The 17,683-nt window shown below is 41.1% G+C and overlaps 2 protein-coding genes across 7 annotated transcripts in view; one reads left to right on the forward strand and one right to left on the reverse strand.

Moving 5' to 3' along the window:
* The first annotated feature begins 2,068 nt into the window (after positions 1 to 2,068).
* Positions 2,069 to 14,024, forward strand: macroh2a2 (macroH2A.2 histone). 2 transcript variants are annotated; one of them, XM_075481923.1, is made up of 9 exons: positions 2,069 to 2,464; positions 4,703 to 4,880; positions 6,851 to 6,957; positions 8,346 to 8,543; positions 10,175 to 10,279; positions 10,450 to 10,549; positions 10,650 to 10,739; positions 11,042 to 11,216; positions 13,501 to 14,024. In XM_075481923.1, the coding sequence occupies exons 2-9, from the start codon at positions 4,709 to 4,711 to the stop codon at positions 13,664 to 13,666; spliced, it is 1,113 nt and encodes a 370-aa protein (XP_075338038.1). In that variant the 5' UTR covers positions 2,069 to 2,464; positions 4,703 to 4,708; the 3' UTR covers positions 13,667 to 14,024. The 2 variants fall into 2 exon arrangements, with proteins under 2 accessions (XP_075338038.1, XP_075338048.1); XM_075481933.1 differs by lacking the exon at positions 2,069 to 2,464 and adding an exon at positions 2,619 to 3,290.
* A 747-nt stretch (positions 14,025 to 14,771) lies between these two features.
* gbf1 (golgi brefeldin A resistant guanine nucleotide exchange factor 1) overlaps positions 14,772 to 17,683 on the reverse strand; it is a 104,563-nt gene continuing 101,651 nt past the window's right edge. For all 5 annotated transcript variants that reach the window (XM_075481972.1, XM_075481982.1, XM_075481964.1 and 2 more), the window contains one exon: positions 14,772 to 17,649. In XM_075481972.1, coding sequence (XP_075338087.1) covers positions 17,396 to 17,649 — 254 coding nt within the window. In that variant the 3' untranslated portion in view covers positions 14,772 to 17,395. The remainder of the gene's footprint in view (positions 17,650 to 17,683) is intronic.

Genomic DNA, 17,683 nt, shown 5'->3' on the forward strand with positions numbered 1-17,683 from the left:
AAAGAGCGCACGTGGATACCAATAGATCATATTTAATCGTCCTGAGTGTGTACAGGGCAGTGGTGAGAGGAGAAGACCCTTTTAAAAACCTCAGGAACCTCCAGTAAATCCAGACTCAGGAGGGCTTCTGCCTTGACCGACTGGGGGTTGAGAGGACAGGAAACCCACATAAATAAACACAAAAACACACCAGGCCAGAAACACGGGGAAATGAAAGATAAAGATATTTACATATATATATGCATATGTGTGTGTGTGTGTGTGTGTGTGTGTGTGTGTGTGTGTGTGTGTGTGTGCCTTTTGAGACATGTTGCTGCCACCAAATTCAAGATTAGCTTATATTTACTTGAAACCGTAACCGTAAGTTCTAACTTTCACCATTTAATATGTTTCCTGTGTTCTACATTTTCATGTTTCTTTAAAAAAAAAAAACATTTTTCAGTGTCCCAACTGGAACACTTTTTGAATTGGGAGGTTTACTTGTACTCTCTCTCTATATATGGAGTACTTTATTTCCTGCAATTACACACAGATGAATGCAATATGTTGGTACAAAGAGATCCTGTACTTGTTGCTATCAGAACACTTACCATGTGTGAAGAGTCTTATTCGGTTTGTGTTTTATGCTTATGAATGGAATATAACTGACTGACAATTAACTGACAGTTAATAAATAATGCATGAACTTAAGGTTGAAACAGTATGTTTCTAAACAGGAGCCAGCTCACAGTATGAAGACCTTTTTTGAGTAAGAACATTGAAAGCTTACTGCTTTGGCATCTAACCCTGCCAGTGCTTCTGACAGTCCACAAAACCTTTCCTTTAACTGAAATTAAGTTTTTAATTGTAATTTTTCTCACGGCCTGACGTCTGCAAAACGTTGTTTTTCGCCTTCCTGACAGGTTTCCACTCATTACAATAAACAACGTCAATGAATTGGTAGAAATCAAACTAAACCTATGAACATTTAATGCAACAGTAAACATGCAAAAAGTTCAAAGTTATGCTAGCAGATTTTTTTTGTGGCATCCTGAAATGACAGGAAGAGTAACTGATTACAGAATATAATACCAAACATGCCACGTCTATGGAAGTTTTTCTGTGCCATCAGAGTTTGAATACGAAATTCTAATATCGAATTTTTACAGCATCAAAATCAGACTTTGAATTTGAAAAACCAACAGTGGAAAAAAAATAAAAAATTCAGTGGAAAAAATTTCAACTTCAAAAAATTCAGTGGAAACAAAATTCAACTTCAAAAAATTCAGTGGAAAAAGAACCAGACCCAACATCCGGGTAAACAGGGAGAAGCAATCGATCCCTGTCTCAATTCATTTCAATGGCAGCCAATCAAGTTACGCTCCATTGGACAGATCAGCCATGTCCACCAAAGCGGTTGATGGTGGTTTGGGGAAAGTGAGTTTACTTTATTTGCCATTTGTGTTAAGAAAATTGAGTAATAGATGTTACTCAATGTCTATTGAACTGATCTGATGAATTGAGACAGGGATCGATTGCTTCTCCCTCTATACCCGGATGATGAGTCTGGTTCTTTTTCCACTGATTTTTTTTCCACAGAATTTTTTGAAGTTGAATTTTTTTCCACAGAATTTTTTGAAGTTGAATTTTTTTTTTACACTTGGTTTTTCAAATTCAAAGTCTGATTTTGATGCTGTAAAAATTTGATATTAGAAATTCGTATTCAAACTCTGATGGTTACAATTAATTGAATTCCAATTGGCTTGAATTGGACTTTATTATCTAAGTGCCTTGAGATGACATTTGTTGTATTTGGCGCTATATAAATAAATGAATTGAATTGAATTGATTGCACAGAAAAACTTTCATACACGTCGTGTAAAATGTGGTGATTTTGTGACAGTAAATGTAGCTGTTGTCATTCCTCAGGGATGTGGAGGCTTTGACAGATCAATGACTGATGTGATTGACCGTCTGATCAACAAGGATCACGTGACTAATTCCCTTTCTCTCGTCTGCCTCGTCACTCACTCGCGCACAGACTACAGTAACAAACCGCCGCCTCAAAAACTAAAAGAAGAACTGAATTATAGCATTACCTTATGCTAGGTGCCTCTGGTGTAATTCTGCCTCTGTAGCATTTATCTATATTATCATGGGTTACATTTTCTCTTCTAACAAAATACAACCTTTACTACTGTTTGTAGAATTTTCGCTCTCGAAGCCTTGTTAAGGGGGGGCGTTTTCACAGGATTTTCCCACTATTGAATTTTTCCCCTTTGCAGCATCAGTAGCAAAGAGCCAGCCTCCAACCAGACTACGCTGTTCCTGTCGCTTACACTGTTTTTTTTTTTCTAAGGTTAGCAGGCAAGATTATTACGCACAAGGACAAGCAAATATATAGAGCCCCAAACTAAACACTGTATTTCACCGTGCAACGAGCACCTCGGGTTCGGGTTGTATTTGCACGGAGGAACAAAAACAGGTAAAAAACTTGGATGCTTCTTTTCCCCTTTTCTTGGTCATTTTTCATGCCGCGGCGCATATCCGGATTGACGGGACGCTTCACTCTCTATGTCTGATGTGATTAAACCCGGGCAGCGGATCCGAGACTGAATGGAAAACGGAGGGGGAGGGCGGGGACTTTGCTTAAAGAAATGGGGTCGTTCTTGTAATGTATCTGCTGAGGAATAACACGGCGAAGTGGCCGAAATATTTGCTTTAACTAGCAAAAAACGCTAACAACCTCCCGTAGCTGATATGAACTCCCGTCTACGTCCTCGTCCCGCTAAATTAACGGCAGTGAATATATGAATGTACCGCTCTGTGTAAGCTAGCACCGCCGTGTCAGCCTTCCCAACAATTTAAACATCTTAACGTCTGCGTAGCTACGTCGGAAAAAGGTGTTTCTGTTGGACTGGGTACAGTAAAGATTAGCTTTCACGGATACGGCCATGTTCCCGTGTTTGTCCTTTGGGCTCGCTCGTCCGAACCCTCATGTTCTCGTGCCCGAGAACGTTTAATGTCAGCGACGAAGCTCGCGCGTCAGAAATAAACGGATGGCGTTCCAGCGGCTCGGCTGCAGGCCGCAGCTTGTTTACATGGAGCTCCTGAGAGAAGCTGAAACCCTTTAGCTTTCATCCCGGCAAACACATGGTGGTGTAGCAGAGGTTATTCATGGCTTTCTTTTTATTTCGTACAGCACCACTACACATTTGTATTTAATTAGAAAGTTATTTTGTATTTGGCTATTAGTCTCAGCTAAACGGATGAAGGTGTCGTTGTTTCTCATCATCTCACTGTGTTAGAGGGTGAGTACTGATAACCCACTGATGCTTATAAATGATTTATACAGGTATTTATCTTGTTAATAATCACTAATCAACAGTAAAAACAGAACACCCACTGAAGTTTTCATCTGGATAGTGTATAGCAGGGGTCTTCAACGTTTTTCAGGCCAGGGACCCCCAAACTGATGGAGAGTTGTAGCAGGGACCCCCCTACTTTTTATATGGCATACAATTGTGTTTTATATTTAACGGGGCCTAGTGCCGTGTATAAACATAGCTACTCTGTTATTGTACATTCAATACTAAGCTATTCAAATAATACACAGGTTAAGATATTCATGTTTTTATTTTAAACATGTGCAAGGTACAGGGTGGCCGTGCCACTGCCATTTATAAACAAACATCTTGCATACAACACTGAGCTATTCAAATAATCCACAGATTTTAACTTTAAACATGCATGTAGATGGGACAATGAATCCTCAAACCATCTGTGGATGGCACACGTTTGCACACAATTTGTGAAAAAGAAAAAATAAATATTAAAAATCGTCTAATCAACCAAAGATTTCGCGACCCCCCTGCTTTACCTCCGCGGACCCCCTGTTGAAGACCTCTGGTGTATAGTATAATGATTTTATGAAAAATGGATGTAGTGCAGTGTGCATTCAGGTGGCCAAGAACACACACCAGTTAGCCACTTGCAAAGCGTTGGTAGTTTTTTATTTATTTCTCTGTAAGTTGAAATAACATAGAATTTAAAGCGACACTATGCAACTTTCAGTAATACGGGGTTTGTTTACCATGCAATACACACCCCAAAGCTGTAGGGGGAGCTCCGTAGAAAATAAGGCGACAGTCTAGCCATATTATATGTTACTACTCTAGAAGCTAACCGCATTCAATTTAGCCGTCGACAGCTAATGGAGAGAGGTGTGTCTTATCAGGCTCCCTGGCTCGGCTCAGAGCCGGTTAGACCTGCCGTGAAGCAGTAGTTCTCGGCTCTCGTGTGTCGCGAGACTTCCAGAGGTAAACAAAGCACGCGGCGCCACAGGCAAAGTTGCAAGCGCTGTTTCGGGCTAGGGCCACCAGATGGAGATGGAAATGTCACCGTTTTCATCAGAACGGGTCAGCCAAGCAATCTGATGATTGCCAAGCAATTTTATGACCATGAAACAGTTGCATAGTGTCGCTTTAATAGTACATCATTTGAAATAGTAATTTATGTCTTTTGTTCTCTTTCTTAAAAATTATTTTTTATAATAATTTTACATGCCAAAATTCCATTCACACCCACAATATTAGGGAATTTACTGTGTTCCTTCATTGTGGAACTTTTTTTTTTTTTAGCAAATAGTCAATTGTTTTCTTTTTAACATACTGTGAAAAATGTCATTTATGTGATTTGCTGGGTCTGGTAATGCTGTGTCCAGAGCAAGATGTCAGCCAGAGGAGGAAAGAAGAAGGTCACCAAGTTGTCCAGATCATCTAGGGCAGGTGTCATCTTCCCCGTGGGGAGGATGATGAGGTATCTGCGCACTGGTACGCACAAATACCGCATCGGCATGGGGGCACCGGTCTACATGGCAGCTGTGATCGAGTACCTGGCAGGTAGGTAGGCATTTCATGATGAAAGCATCTTGTATACAAGATCCAATGTCTAGAAAGGAATATATTTCTATTGGTATGAGTGTAACTCTTGCTGCAAACAGATTAACACATGTTCACTTTGTTGACTGTAACATTTTGCATAATTTCTCTGTCCAGCTGAATTTGTCCAAAAAGGAAACTGACATAATACTGTGCAAAATTCCAATGAAACTTGATTTGATTGGTTTAACATGCATTGTTCAGCAGAACAATGAGCCCGAACATACAGTAAAGGTCAAGAAAGACATTTAAAGTAATAAGAAGAACAAGGAGCCCTGCTCTAGCCCAACAGAACCCCGATCTCGAGTCACTTTGTGATTACACGAGGGAACAGAAGACACAAAATACCCACACTATGAAAAAGACAGTTGTTGTGCTCGTATCACCAAAACCCGACTTTTAGAATGTGTGTACACACGTAAGAATCATCTCAAAACCAGGATAACACACCCACTGTGCATGTATACGGCACTTTCATTCATATGGCAGCACATTTAAAATAAAACTAAATGCTAAAAGCTATACACTACTTTTGGATTCATTTTTGGATTTTGCGTACAAATGCGATTAATCGTGATTAATCAGGGAAATCATGTGATTAATTCGATTACAATTTTGAATGGTTGCCCAGCCCTAGAATAAAACCTTGTTATTTTCGTCTTTTTTTGGATGTAACTGAAAATCAGCCGATTACGACTAAGTGTCAACTTGTGGTCACTTTGAGCTTTTCCAGACTGTCGCTCTGCTCTGATAAAATCCTGATTTGATAACTGCAGTCTCATCTAACAAAAGTCCGATTCGGATATACTGATCACCGTTTCAAGCAACTTAAAGACAGCATCTGTGCAGTAGGGGTGGGCGAAAAAATCGATTTAAGTACATATCGCGATTTTTTTTTATGGGATGATTTTAAAAATCGATTTTTCTCCCCAGAATCGATTATATTACATCATATCCGTGTCCAGAAAAACTTCATTAATTCATTACATTAAGTTATGTGAAAACTAGCCCACATTTGTGCTGTGTGGACATTTCAATTAATTTTGTAACTGTAAACTTTAAAAAATGCTGTACATGTTAAGTACCTCTTTTTGTCTGTTGAAATAAATGTCAGCTGCTGGAATGACTGACACAGACTGATGTGCATTGCTTATGGGAACGACATTCATTCTAGAAGTGTATGATTCAACTTGTTTGTTTTTTAAGGAGGAAGAAAATTGCAATTACTAATTATATCGAATTGCAATACTTGTAGAATTGCAATTATCAAGAATCGTGATACAAATCAAATCGGCACCTTAGAATCGTGATACAATCGAATCGTGACAAAGCATATCATCCCACCCCTACTGTGCAGTGAGTTCAGATACACTTTTACATCTTATTCAGTAAAGTTTGAAGCACAAGAAAATCTTGAACGTTATTCACATAGTGTCAGACATCAGTCAGTGACTGGCTTCTGCTGCTGTGCCTGTATACTGGAACGGGGACAGTGGTCAAAGTAAATGGCCATGTTGAGCTCTCACTGTTGTGACTCTCAACTGTGCACGTAACTGTGGTGACTGAGAAAGCGTGAATCAGCAGAACAACAGGCTTTAAACAACCTGTGCCTCACACAGATGCTGTTTGTGTCATGAGTGCCACATTTGATCAGGTTATTCTCATCTTACTTTTGCTGATCAGGATTTTCCATTAGCTGTTACTTTTTAGTTTCAGCTCAGATTTTCTTCTTTTTTCAGTCATTACTGGTTTTTCTTTGTCGTTTTAATGAAAGGTATGTTACCTGACTTCAGGCGAATCGTCATCTACAGTTAAAGCACTTTGAATTGTTGTGCACATGAAATGTGCTATACAAATAAATTTGACTTGATTTGATCTGATTTGATTTAAATAACTTGAAATCTTCTTTGCACTTTCTCCTCTCCTCAAAGCTGAGATTTTGGAGCTGGCAGGAAACGCCGCACGAGACAACAAGAAAGGCAGAATAACACCCAGACACATCAAGCTGGCTGTGGCCAATGACGAAGAGCTCAACCAGGTAACGCAGTGCTCTACAAAGCGCTGACTCATATTTGTGTGTAGATGTTTGGGTTGTCCCTTCATGTGCAAGTGGAGCCAGCTTCTTATTCTCTAAAGTACAACGGTTATTGTGCTATGCTCAGGGTAAGATCTGCTCTCTTTAACCAGCACACCTTTAATTGATAAATGAAAAAGTTAGATTTATGTATTTATATTTTCCCCCATTTTATTTACACCTAATTAAATATAATGTAATATAAAATAAGAGGAAAATACCAATAAAAAGACAAACGTACACAGGGTCACTTAAAAAAACACTTAACCCATTATTAATATATACTATCAACATGAGAAATAGTTAAAGTAATTACCAAGATTGGCTACAATTATCTAATAATTCTATATCGAAACTTTAGAGCACATTTAAAAAGTTACTTTTAGTATGAATTGACATGTAATATGGAGAACATTTTGGTAATCCAGAAAAGTATCAAAGTATGAAACCAACAGATGTTTTGGCCACTTGGTTGGAGTAACAGATTCAAAATACAACATCTGATGAACATCTGTATCTGTACACCTCACGAAGGTGGTGTACAGCGGGTCATCTGTGCTTTTACACTGAAAAGCTGCTTAAAACGGAGTTAGTGGCCCAAAAAGCAATTCAAGGAGGACTGCCTGTTGATCATTTTCTGTCGACTCATTACTATAACAAGCATATTTTACCAGTTGCTACATTCCTGTTGTGAATATATTGATAAATGCAGCTCTATTTGATACATTTTACACAGGAAGTGAGATTTCGATCAGTTTACGTTAACTCTGAGGTCTACGATCACGAGGGTTAATGCACAGAAACCTTTTCTGAGAGCAAACCCAGTGGGAAGCAAACTCTCGCAGGTTCTCTGGATTGTTGCCAATTTAGCAACTTTGTGATCCGATTTAGAGACTTTTTCTTATTATTTTTGTATTTATTTTTGTTTGCTCTTAAAAAGATAAAAGATGGAGTTAAAGCCTTTTTCCTGGAGCAGGAGTTCAATTGAATTCATTTTTATTTATATAGCACCAAATACAACAAATGTCATCTCAAGGCACTAAGATAATAAAGTCCAATTCAAGCCAATTGGAATTCAATTAATTGTAATCATAATTATTTATAAAATAATCCAAGTCGTTCATATAGAGCCAATTCAAAAACAATTTCCTAGCTAAGAAAACCAACAGACTGCACTGAAACGTGCAGGAATGTGAAGGTTTCAGCTGCCAGCAGCAACGTTCCAACAAAACAGCCTCAGATATTTCACATCTGCACAAGACAAGCCAGTGTTGCAAAGATTCTAAATAACCCAATAAAAATAGGTGTGAATGGTCACAGTTTTTTTCTTTCTGACATGTTTTCTCCATCAGCTTCTAAGGGGAGTGACCATATCAAATGGAGGGGTTCTGCCTCGGATCCACCCAGAGCTTCTCTCCAAGAAGAGAGGAAGCCGCGTAAAAGTGGACAGCCAGACATCCATCCCTGAAAAGCAAGAAGAACGCTTAAAAAGCAAGAAGCCCATCAAATCCTTCAAAAAGGTTAAAGGCAAACGAGGCCGCAAGCCAAAGGTCAGTCAGGTCAACTAAGTGGACAGAAAACACAGGGATATTCAAAGAGATTCAGTTCAATTCGGTATATAATCTATACTTTGGGTTAAGTTTTTACCGCAACAAACTGTACTTTTACAGGTCATCAGCAAAACCTTTGATTTCCAAAGGATTTCAATTAAATGATCCAATTCAGGGTCGAGGGATGGCTGGAGCCTATCCCAGTTAGCAGGGTACACCTTGGATGGGTCGCTAGTCTATTTAAGGGCCAGGATTTCAAAGCTGAAGTAAAAAGTTTGAATCTAATGTAAACACAAACAGTGTGTGTACACACACACACACACACACACACACACACAAAAAGACACAAAAAGCAGCTTTACATGGGATTACCGTATTTTCCGGACTATAAGTCGCATCTGTCAAAACATGCATCATGAAGAGGAAAAAAACATATAAATCACAAAGAAAATGAAATTTATTTCACAAAATCCAAGAACAGACATTTAATCTGGAAAGGCTAGTTATTCAACTACACAATAGCACGCAGAACAACAGGCTGAATAGGTGTTAACGTAACACACTAAGAGTCATTCAGCTACGCAATAGCACTTCAGCCCATGGGGAAGTCAAACGTGAGGGGGACCATGTCCGTGTTGATAACATGATCCTGTGACATGTTGTGTTCCGTTACCTGCTTTTCAATGAACTCACGGAAACTGTCGACCTCGGCTTGGAAGTCTGCCGGCAGTCTGTGACACACCGGTGTCCGTGCTCTGATAGAGAGGCGGCTGCGTTGCATGAAGCGGTCGCACCAAGAAGGCCCGCCTGCAAAGTCATTTATATCCATCTCCTTGGCAAGTACCAGGGATGGAGACGTAACTGCACCGTTGATGAGCCTCTCCCGGCAGGACGTTGTTCCAGCACCCACCTGTGGACTCGTTCCTCCAGCTCCGGCCATCTTGCTTTCAGCCCTCGATTAGCTTTCTTTGTTGTCTTCATCGCAGTAAAAGTAACCTCTGCTTCTCGCCAGTCCCTCACAAGTTTCTCACTCACTCCAAACTTTCTTTCGGCTGCTCCATGACCGTTTCCGGCTGCATATTTTACTACCTGCAGTTTGTAACCTGCAGAATAGGATTTTCTTTTTGTTTGTGTTCAGACTTTCTCAGCTGTCTTTAAGTTAATGTTTCAGTTCTTTTTTCAGGGGTACAGGAGCAGCATATAGTTATAACAAGCCTACAGTGTCCTGTAGATAACAATGTTTACTCCTTGGTTTATGTCAGTCAGTATGAATTAACATTTAAAAACATTTTAGATCATTTATATTTTGATATAGAAGTTGCAGGACCAGCCAAACTATGGAAAAAGTGTGACTTATAGTCCGGAAAATACGGTATTTATTTATTCATGCATAAATAAATGCATTTATTACATAACATGTTCTCTGTGATTAGTATAAAGTGATAAATCTGTCGGAGAAGTCTTTGGTTGTATAGCGAATGTTCAACAGAATACGTATTTAACATTAGATAACAAACCCGAGACTCTGACAAAGCATTTGATTGCAGATTTTCCCAGATCATTCATTGAAGATGAATTCTGATTTGATCAATGTCTGGTTTAAATGAACTGTTTTTCTCCTCCTGGCAAAGAACACAGACAACGATAAAGAGTCTGCTCCAAGTTCCTCAGTGGAAGATGGACCCGGAGATGGCTTCACCATCCTGTCAGCAAAGAGCCTGTTCCTCGGACAAAAGGTAGCACGTGTGTGGTCAATAGCACTCATAGTTGTCTGAAGAAGTTACAGTTGTAAGTTATCCAGCTAGGACAGAAATTTGTGTTTGTTGGATCTTCTATAAAAGCTCAAATGTACAAAACACACTAAGAGAACACAGCAACACCCGCTCATGCCTCTGTAAATCCACAGCTTTCACTAACAGAGAGTGAAGTCAGCAAGATTGGATCCATCAAGGTGGAGGGGATAATTAACCCTACAAATGCAGAGATGGACCTGAAAGATGGAGTTGGTAAGGAGGACATGTCCTGATGCGCTACAGCAGTTTTTTATTTTGTTGCTTTCACTAAGAACTCCGTCACACAATCTCAGCTGCTGTGCTGTGATTTCAGGCAACGCACTGGAGAAAGCTGGAGGCCGAGAATTCCAGGATGGAGTTAAAGAGCTGCGGAAAGCTCAGGGGCCTTTGGAAGTGGCATCAGGTAAAGACTGCAACAGCCGTGCTGCTGACATCCTCCAGCATTAGGCAACATGTAACAGAAACAAAGAAGGCTGACAATTCCTTACAAGAAGCAGTCAAAAGAAAAATCTAGCTGAATCCAGCACTCACCTGCTGAGTATGGAAGTAGATTGAGGGTTTTGTTACCCTGTCAGCCTTTAGAAGAAGAATTATTGGGGCCCAAGATCCTTCAGCCTTAAATGAGTGGAGTGGTTGATAAAGTGTGATATGAAACGGTCCCTCGGATGAACTCACCCAGTCCGTGTCCTTCTTTGTGTCCCGCAGTGGCAGTGAGCCAGGCCAGTGGGATGGCAGCGCGCTTCATCATTCACTGTAACATCCCACAGTGGGGCTCAGAGAAGTGCGAGGACCAGCTGGAGAAGACCGTAAAGAACTGCCTCACCGCCGCAGAAGACAAGAAACTCAAGTCCGTGGCTTTCCCGTCACTACCAGCCGGACGGTGAGCTCCATTCTGAGCCCCACAGTCGATCACTGGTGGTCTCTGACCTGGTGATGGGGGCACATAGAACGCTGGGGCCTCCCAAATGGTTCCAGGTGTAGTTTACTCATAGAGCCTGAGATTGTAGCTGTTAACAGTGACAATGATGCTTCTTCAGTTCTGACGGCTGAAATGTTCTAAATGCATCAGTACGCTGTTAGTTTTCTGGAACACCTTGAGGCCACATGGGTGATGTACACAGTGACCATCAGGTGACAATAAGGGATTGAAGAGTGAAGAATTGAGGTGCATTAATAGCGATGAGAATGAGAAAATGAGAATCTCAAGAATCCTGACATCCTGGCCTTTAATACCATCTGAGTTATTAAACTAAAACCAGTCTGTGGATTATTTTTTTTTAACTTCCCGACTCAGTGCTTCTCGCTCTCATGATGGTCACAGAGCAAAGAAAATGTTTCAAATAGGGCTGGGCAACGATTACATTTTTTAATCCCAGTCAATTTCCCTGATTAATCGCGATTCATCACATTTGTACGCAAAATCCAAAAATGAATCCATAAGTAGTGTATAGCTTTTAGCATTTAGCTTTATTTTAAATGTGCTGCCATATGAATGAAAGTGCCATAACATTTGTTGTGCAAACACACTTTTAACATCAGCATCTTTCTGTAGTTTTTATGTAGAAGCCTCGCTCCACTGTCTGTTTCCTTGAATGACTTGCTGCTATCAGTTGTGTGTTTTGCCTTTAAGTGATATTTTAGACTGGAACTACTACGCTGAGAAGACAATTCAACTTGGCAGTGTTTACAGATGACTTTGGTTCTGTCGACTCCGCCGTCTGGAAGAACTTTAAAATGAAAATGGCCGAGTAAAAGTTCCGTACCCTTCTCCATGTTTGGTGAATCCGCAAATTACTTTCTTTTCCTGTTCCACAGCAGACAGCAGCAGACTTTTACAAAATAAAAGCCTGTGAGCAACACACTTTTACAAAATAAAAGCCTGTGAGCGACACACTTTTACAATAATAAAATAAATAATAAAACATGCGTTAATGCGCGATAAAATATTTATCGGCGTTAAATAATTAGTGAGTTAACGCGATAGCCCTAATTTCAAAGTCCCCCGCGTGAGAAGAACACACATCACTCCTCTTAAGGGCAGATTATAGTTCTGCGTCTGTCGTCTTGACGTGTTGCTTTGCTCTGGTCGCGAACCACTTTTCATGTTATGGTTCTGCAACCTCAGTCTGGAATTTCTCGGGACGCACAGCAGTTTCCCCTCGCGAGAATTTCGGTGGGCAGTGACGAGAACTTCAGGGGCGCCGGCGGAAGTGTTTATTTTTCAAAAAAAAAAAAAAAGTGTATGCAAGATATGGATCTGGAGTTGCTCGACATCGAAGAAGAACAGCTTCTTTCATTGGAGTTGGCGAAAATGCAAAGGAGGAAGCCACACAGACAACCGGAAAGGCACACCGAGGACCAATCACAGCCGCTTTTGTCAGCGCACTTCCGTTGGTGGTCTGCGTGCGTCTGTCGCGTAGTCAGGATTTTTCTGAGGTGCACGACAACGCGCGCAGAGCCTCTGCGTGGGGGAGTGGTCAAGATTCTGACGCTCGCAGAGGCTCTGCGTCCGAGCGTCAGAGGCTTTGCGTCTGAAGCATAAATCAGCCTTTACTCTGTTTTACTGTCACTCTGCTGCTCTTAAAGCTTTCAGTCACAGCCGGTCTTTTTACAGTCTGCAGTTCACCTCATGGTGGCGCTGTTATCTGACTGTTAAGGTAAATAAAGGCAGACTGAGCACTGCTCAGCATCAACATCATGCATCAACATCACACTCCTCCTCATGATGATGGCTGGACAAAAAAAAAGAAAAAGAATAAAAAATAGTGAGGCCTGGAATGGTCTGAATCTGCTGCTGCGTGAGAAACCACCTGCAGGGGGCAGCAGCACATCTCTGATCAGCAGCAATCAGTAAAATAGGACTGTATATAATAAACTAATTGTGTTTCACTGCAACTGTCTGTTCCACCATGAAATAAGCAGCTATGAAGATCTTTATCATCTAAATCTATCTCACTTAACTGCGTGTTTGCAGAGTGCTGACAGGCTTCTTTGTCTCATTCAGCTGTGAACTAAATTTAATCCAACATCCTTACAGCGATATTAAAACCTTCCTCCATCTGTGACACGGACATCATGAACAGCTGCACTTACACAGCAGTCCTCACTGCTCTGCGTGTCTTTTATGACAATCACAAACACCTGTGTCTCTGTTTCCCCCTCAGGAACGGCTTTCCAAAGCAAACAGCCGCTCAGCTCATCCTGAAGGCCATCTCCAACCATTTTGTGTCATCCACCAGCTCCTCTCTGAAAAACATTTACTTTGTGCTGTTTGACAGCGAGAGCATCGGAATATACCTTCAAGAAATGGCCAAGCTAGATGGCAAGTGAGGACTCCTGGTTTTTGGGAGTTTGTTTTTCTAACTATTGCTGGTGTCGGTAGGTGATACAACAGTAGGGCTTTTGTTGTGGAGTCTGTCTTGGTTAAGAGGGAAGCAGTATTTGTGAGTGGAGTGCTGTTCACATTTTATGTTCCACTGTCCCTTAAAGAGATTGCATTCTTTCCAGATTAGATCATTTAATCTTAAGGTTTGTTATTATTGTCTTGTTTCACTAATGTTTTTACATTCCATGTATGAATACAGTATAACAATTTATTTTCCTGGCCTCTGTAGTTTCTGATAGTTTACTAAAAGATGTGGTTCTCATTTGGCTTTGAAATAAAACTCAGATGTTTTACACCAAAATACTCAGATTTCCAACATGCTTCTATTATTTTTGTTGTCGCAGAGTATGTTTGTCCAAAAGCCATCGCACAGTCCCAATCCACGCACGCACGCACACACACACACACACACACACGCGCAACAAGGAAGAATACCAGTTCAATTAGTGCATCTGCTGTGAGAAAGTGCCATTATCAACCTCTGGCTCCATAATATGGCTCCAATGGACATTGATGCAAAATTTGTCAGATTTTTTTTGCTTCTCTGAAGTTAGCTCCATCAATATTTGACCTTAAAGATAGACGCTTTTGCGTAATCAAGATTCAGGAATCACTCTCCAATTCCACCTTGTGGTCCAAATATGGGGACTTCTGACACCAGAAAACAGAAAACGGTGCAATTCGATGCTTTCAAACAGCAGTCCACAGCTTAGCCGATGATGTTGCAATGGTTTCATCCATCTTAACTACTGTGTTAAAAATGTTAAACAACTTTAACTTTGATAGGAGGAAGGAAAGGACGAAGAGTCCTTCCACAAAACATCCTGAGCCCCAACCTCAGACCTCCCAGTTCTGTTGCATCAGCTCCTCAAGATGTGTAAACAGGTTTAATATGTCAACTAAAGTGGTTTTTATGACATCGTCAAATCACATCTCTGACTTCAACAAGTGTCTTAAGATGTTAGGTTTAAATGTGCGATCTAATAAAATAAGTAGTCATTATTAATAGTAACATATCCCCCATGATTCCAAAAAAAAACACTTGGATGATGAATTCTTTTACATTTTATTTATTACATAGTAAAAAGTACATTACTTTTAATTTATATATATTTTATATAGATACATACATGTGTGTGTGTGTAGATATATATATATATATATTTTTATATAAATATATGTACACACACACACACATGTTCACATATTTTATTCATGTTTTTAACCGTTGGAGCACAGCTGAGCTCCTGATCATCTAAGAGTCCCGTACAACACGTGAACACACAGCTGGCATGTTGGTGGCTCTATAAGGCTGTAGTGTTACCTGACTGACGCACACACACTGTATCTATGATGCCCGTACTGCAGCAGAAACAGCTCCCCGTTCCCAGTTCAATAAATAACATTAAATATCACTGAGGCCACTCTGAACAGAGCACGAGCTTTCACTCCATAGCTACGCATTTCAAAAACAGGTTTGGCATTAAACAGATTAACGTGTTATTGTACTCAAGGCACGGTCAGCATGCAAGAATGTCAAGACACATTTAGTGAGGCTAACCTCAGCAGCTGAACAGCTGATAGTGAAACGTAACCACAACTGAGTACTTCCTGTGAAACTGCAAATATCAATGAATCCAGTTCAACACCTGAAAACCATCTTACGGGGGTTCAGTTCCACTGGATTCTGTGTTTTATGCTTGTACTCGGCTTTAAATTGAATCAAATTCTTTTTGAAAGATGCCGGTCGGGTGAGAAGGTAGAATGAGTGTCATGCTTTAGTGCGAGTCCTTCCCAGGTGTCCCACAGGGCTACAGACTGCAGCTGGATCTCATGGCGTAACTCTGACCAACAGGATCCCAGAAGACCAGAAACCCGTGTGGCTTTCACAGAGCTGGTGTCTGAAGGACGGCCTTCACAGAGGCATGAAAGCTCCGAGCTTAAACACACTCCTTATTGAAGACGGCGCGTAAACGTGAATGAAGTAGACGTTTAATTAATCATTTCCTTTCATGCCAGTCACACGATTCAATAGATTTTAGATCAAATCTGAGTCAAAACATCGTTTTAAAGTTGGACACTTTCCGTCACATGGTAATTATCAATGTGAAGTACAGTTCTGATTACAGCTTACAATAAAATGTTCAATCAGTGCTGTTGTGTTAGCTGATGAGTGAGAGCTCCGCCTCAGGCTCCGGGAACAAACCACATCCGCTGGCAGATATACAAACGTGATCAAATGAAATCAGTCCTCGGCTCTTTCTGTCTGTTCTCAGCCCACCGAAGTCTCTCAGCTACGGAATGTCATACGTGTGACCTCTGCTCTGTCTGAGGAAGGTTTCAGGTGCAGATTAACGAGAAAGACATGCATCTGTTTCTGGAGTTTCATTCGGGGGTTAATATTTGAAAAACTGAAAAAAAAAATCTACAAAAAAAAAAAAAAAAAAAAAAAAAAAAAAGCTGATATCTCTGTTTACAGACAATTCAACAAAATATGGCCACTGAAACAAAAATGTACAGCTCAGCACGAAAAGTTCTGAATCAGACTGAGACAACGCCTGCCACAGATTCTGGAACTCCCATTAAATCAACGAAATGCAGTACCTAAAATATCACTCATCACCGCCGTCCCTGTTAAATCTCTAGATTAATACCGAGCCCAAAGCATGAGCTCAGTCTAGTGTTGTGAAGTTAAAATGCTGCAGGTGGAGAGCCCCCTGCGGGTGGAGAGCCCCCCGCAGGTGGAGAGCCCCCCGCGGGTGGAGAGCCCCCCGCGGGTGGAGAGCCCCCCGCGGGTGGAGAGCCCCCTGCAAGCTTCATCAGAAGTCGCGGGAGTGACGGAGCCGAATCGACATTTAAACACTCGGGTTTATGATACAGACCATCTTTAATCTGCGGGAACTAGTAGCTGATTCCATCTTCACACGTGGAAACTATTACCTCAGGTGTTACTGTTGAATCATGCTACTGGTGGGATTTTTACTTTTCTCTGATACTGAATAACTCCCATATGTATCACTAATATTGAGCATATGTTTCTCTGTACCATTCAGCACCATGGGGCCAAAAAACGACTCGTGTCACACGCGGGAGCCTCACTTCTGCACGTTAGCCGTTAGCACAAAGACATTATGGGGCCGAATATTCAGTCAATGATGTTTTTTTTTTGTTTTTTTTTTAAAGAAGATTTTGAAAAAAAACCAGAAAAATACAGAATGCCACCAGATGTATTTTAAAGCCATTTTCATATTCCTAAAACAAACTTGTGGTGATATGCTCAATCTGATGATTTATTGTATCCATCTAAAATAAATATACAAGAAGTTTGAAGTTTCAAACCAACTGTTGGATCAAACTCCAACACTTTCCTCCCCCCCGAGGACAAACATGTCGGTGCTATAAATTCCCTGCTAACCTGCTAGAAGTGGGCCGTTCAGACTTAACTGGGCACGATGTCTCCATCCATCCGCAGGGATCAACGTAATAATGGTACAAAGAAAACAGCCGGTGTTTAATGACAGCGTCACGTGTTTTGGGAGACTATTCCTTTAAAAATCAATCCAGCTACATTCATCTGATTCCAAAGCTATGATTCCCGGTCTGAGCCCTGGTGACGGGCAGATATGGTGGATGTGTTGTCAGAGCAGTGTGGCCGCAGGGCAGATGGAGCTCTCCTACTTGACCTCGTTAGAGGGACTCGCAGGTTTGGGCCCAGAGAGCAGCGGGACAGGGGATGTAGCCTCGATAAGGGCGGGGTTCAGAATGATTGGGAGGGACATGGGTGGGACTCCCACCTGCAGGGGAGAGGCGAGGGGCTGCAGGATCAGTGGGGACTGGCTCAGGGGTGAGGGCGCCTGGACCGGAGATGTGGCTAACGGTGCCGGCATGGGAGGAACGCAGGGTGGGACTGGAGACATCTGGTCGGGTCCTTTAAAACAAAAAAAAAGATTTGTAGTCTAAAT

Source organism: Odontesthes bonariensis, chromosome 2 (assembly GCF_027942865.1).
Source record: "Odontesthes bonariensis isolate fOdoBon6 chromosome 2, fOdoBon6.hap1, whole genome shotgun sequence".
Taxonomy (NCBI): domain Eukaryota; kingdom Metazoa; phylum Chordata; class Actinopteri; order Atheriniformes; family Atherinopsidae; genus Odontesthes; species Odontesthes bonariensis.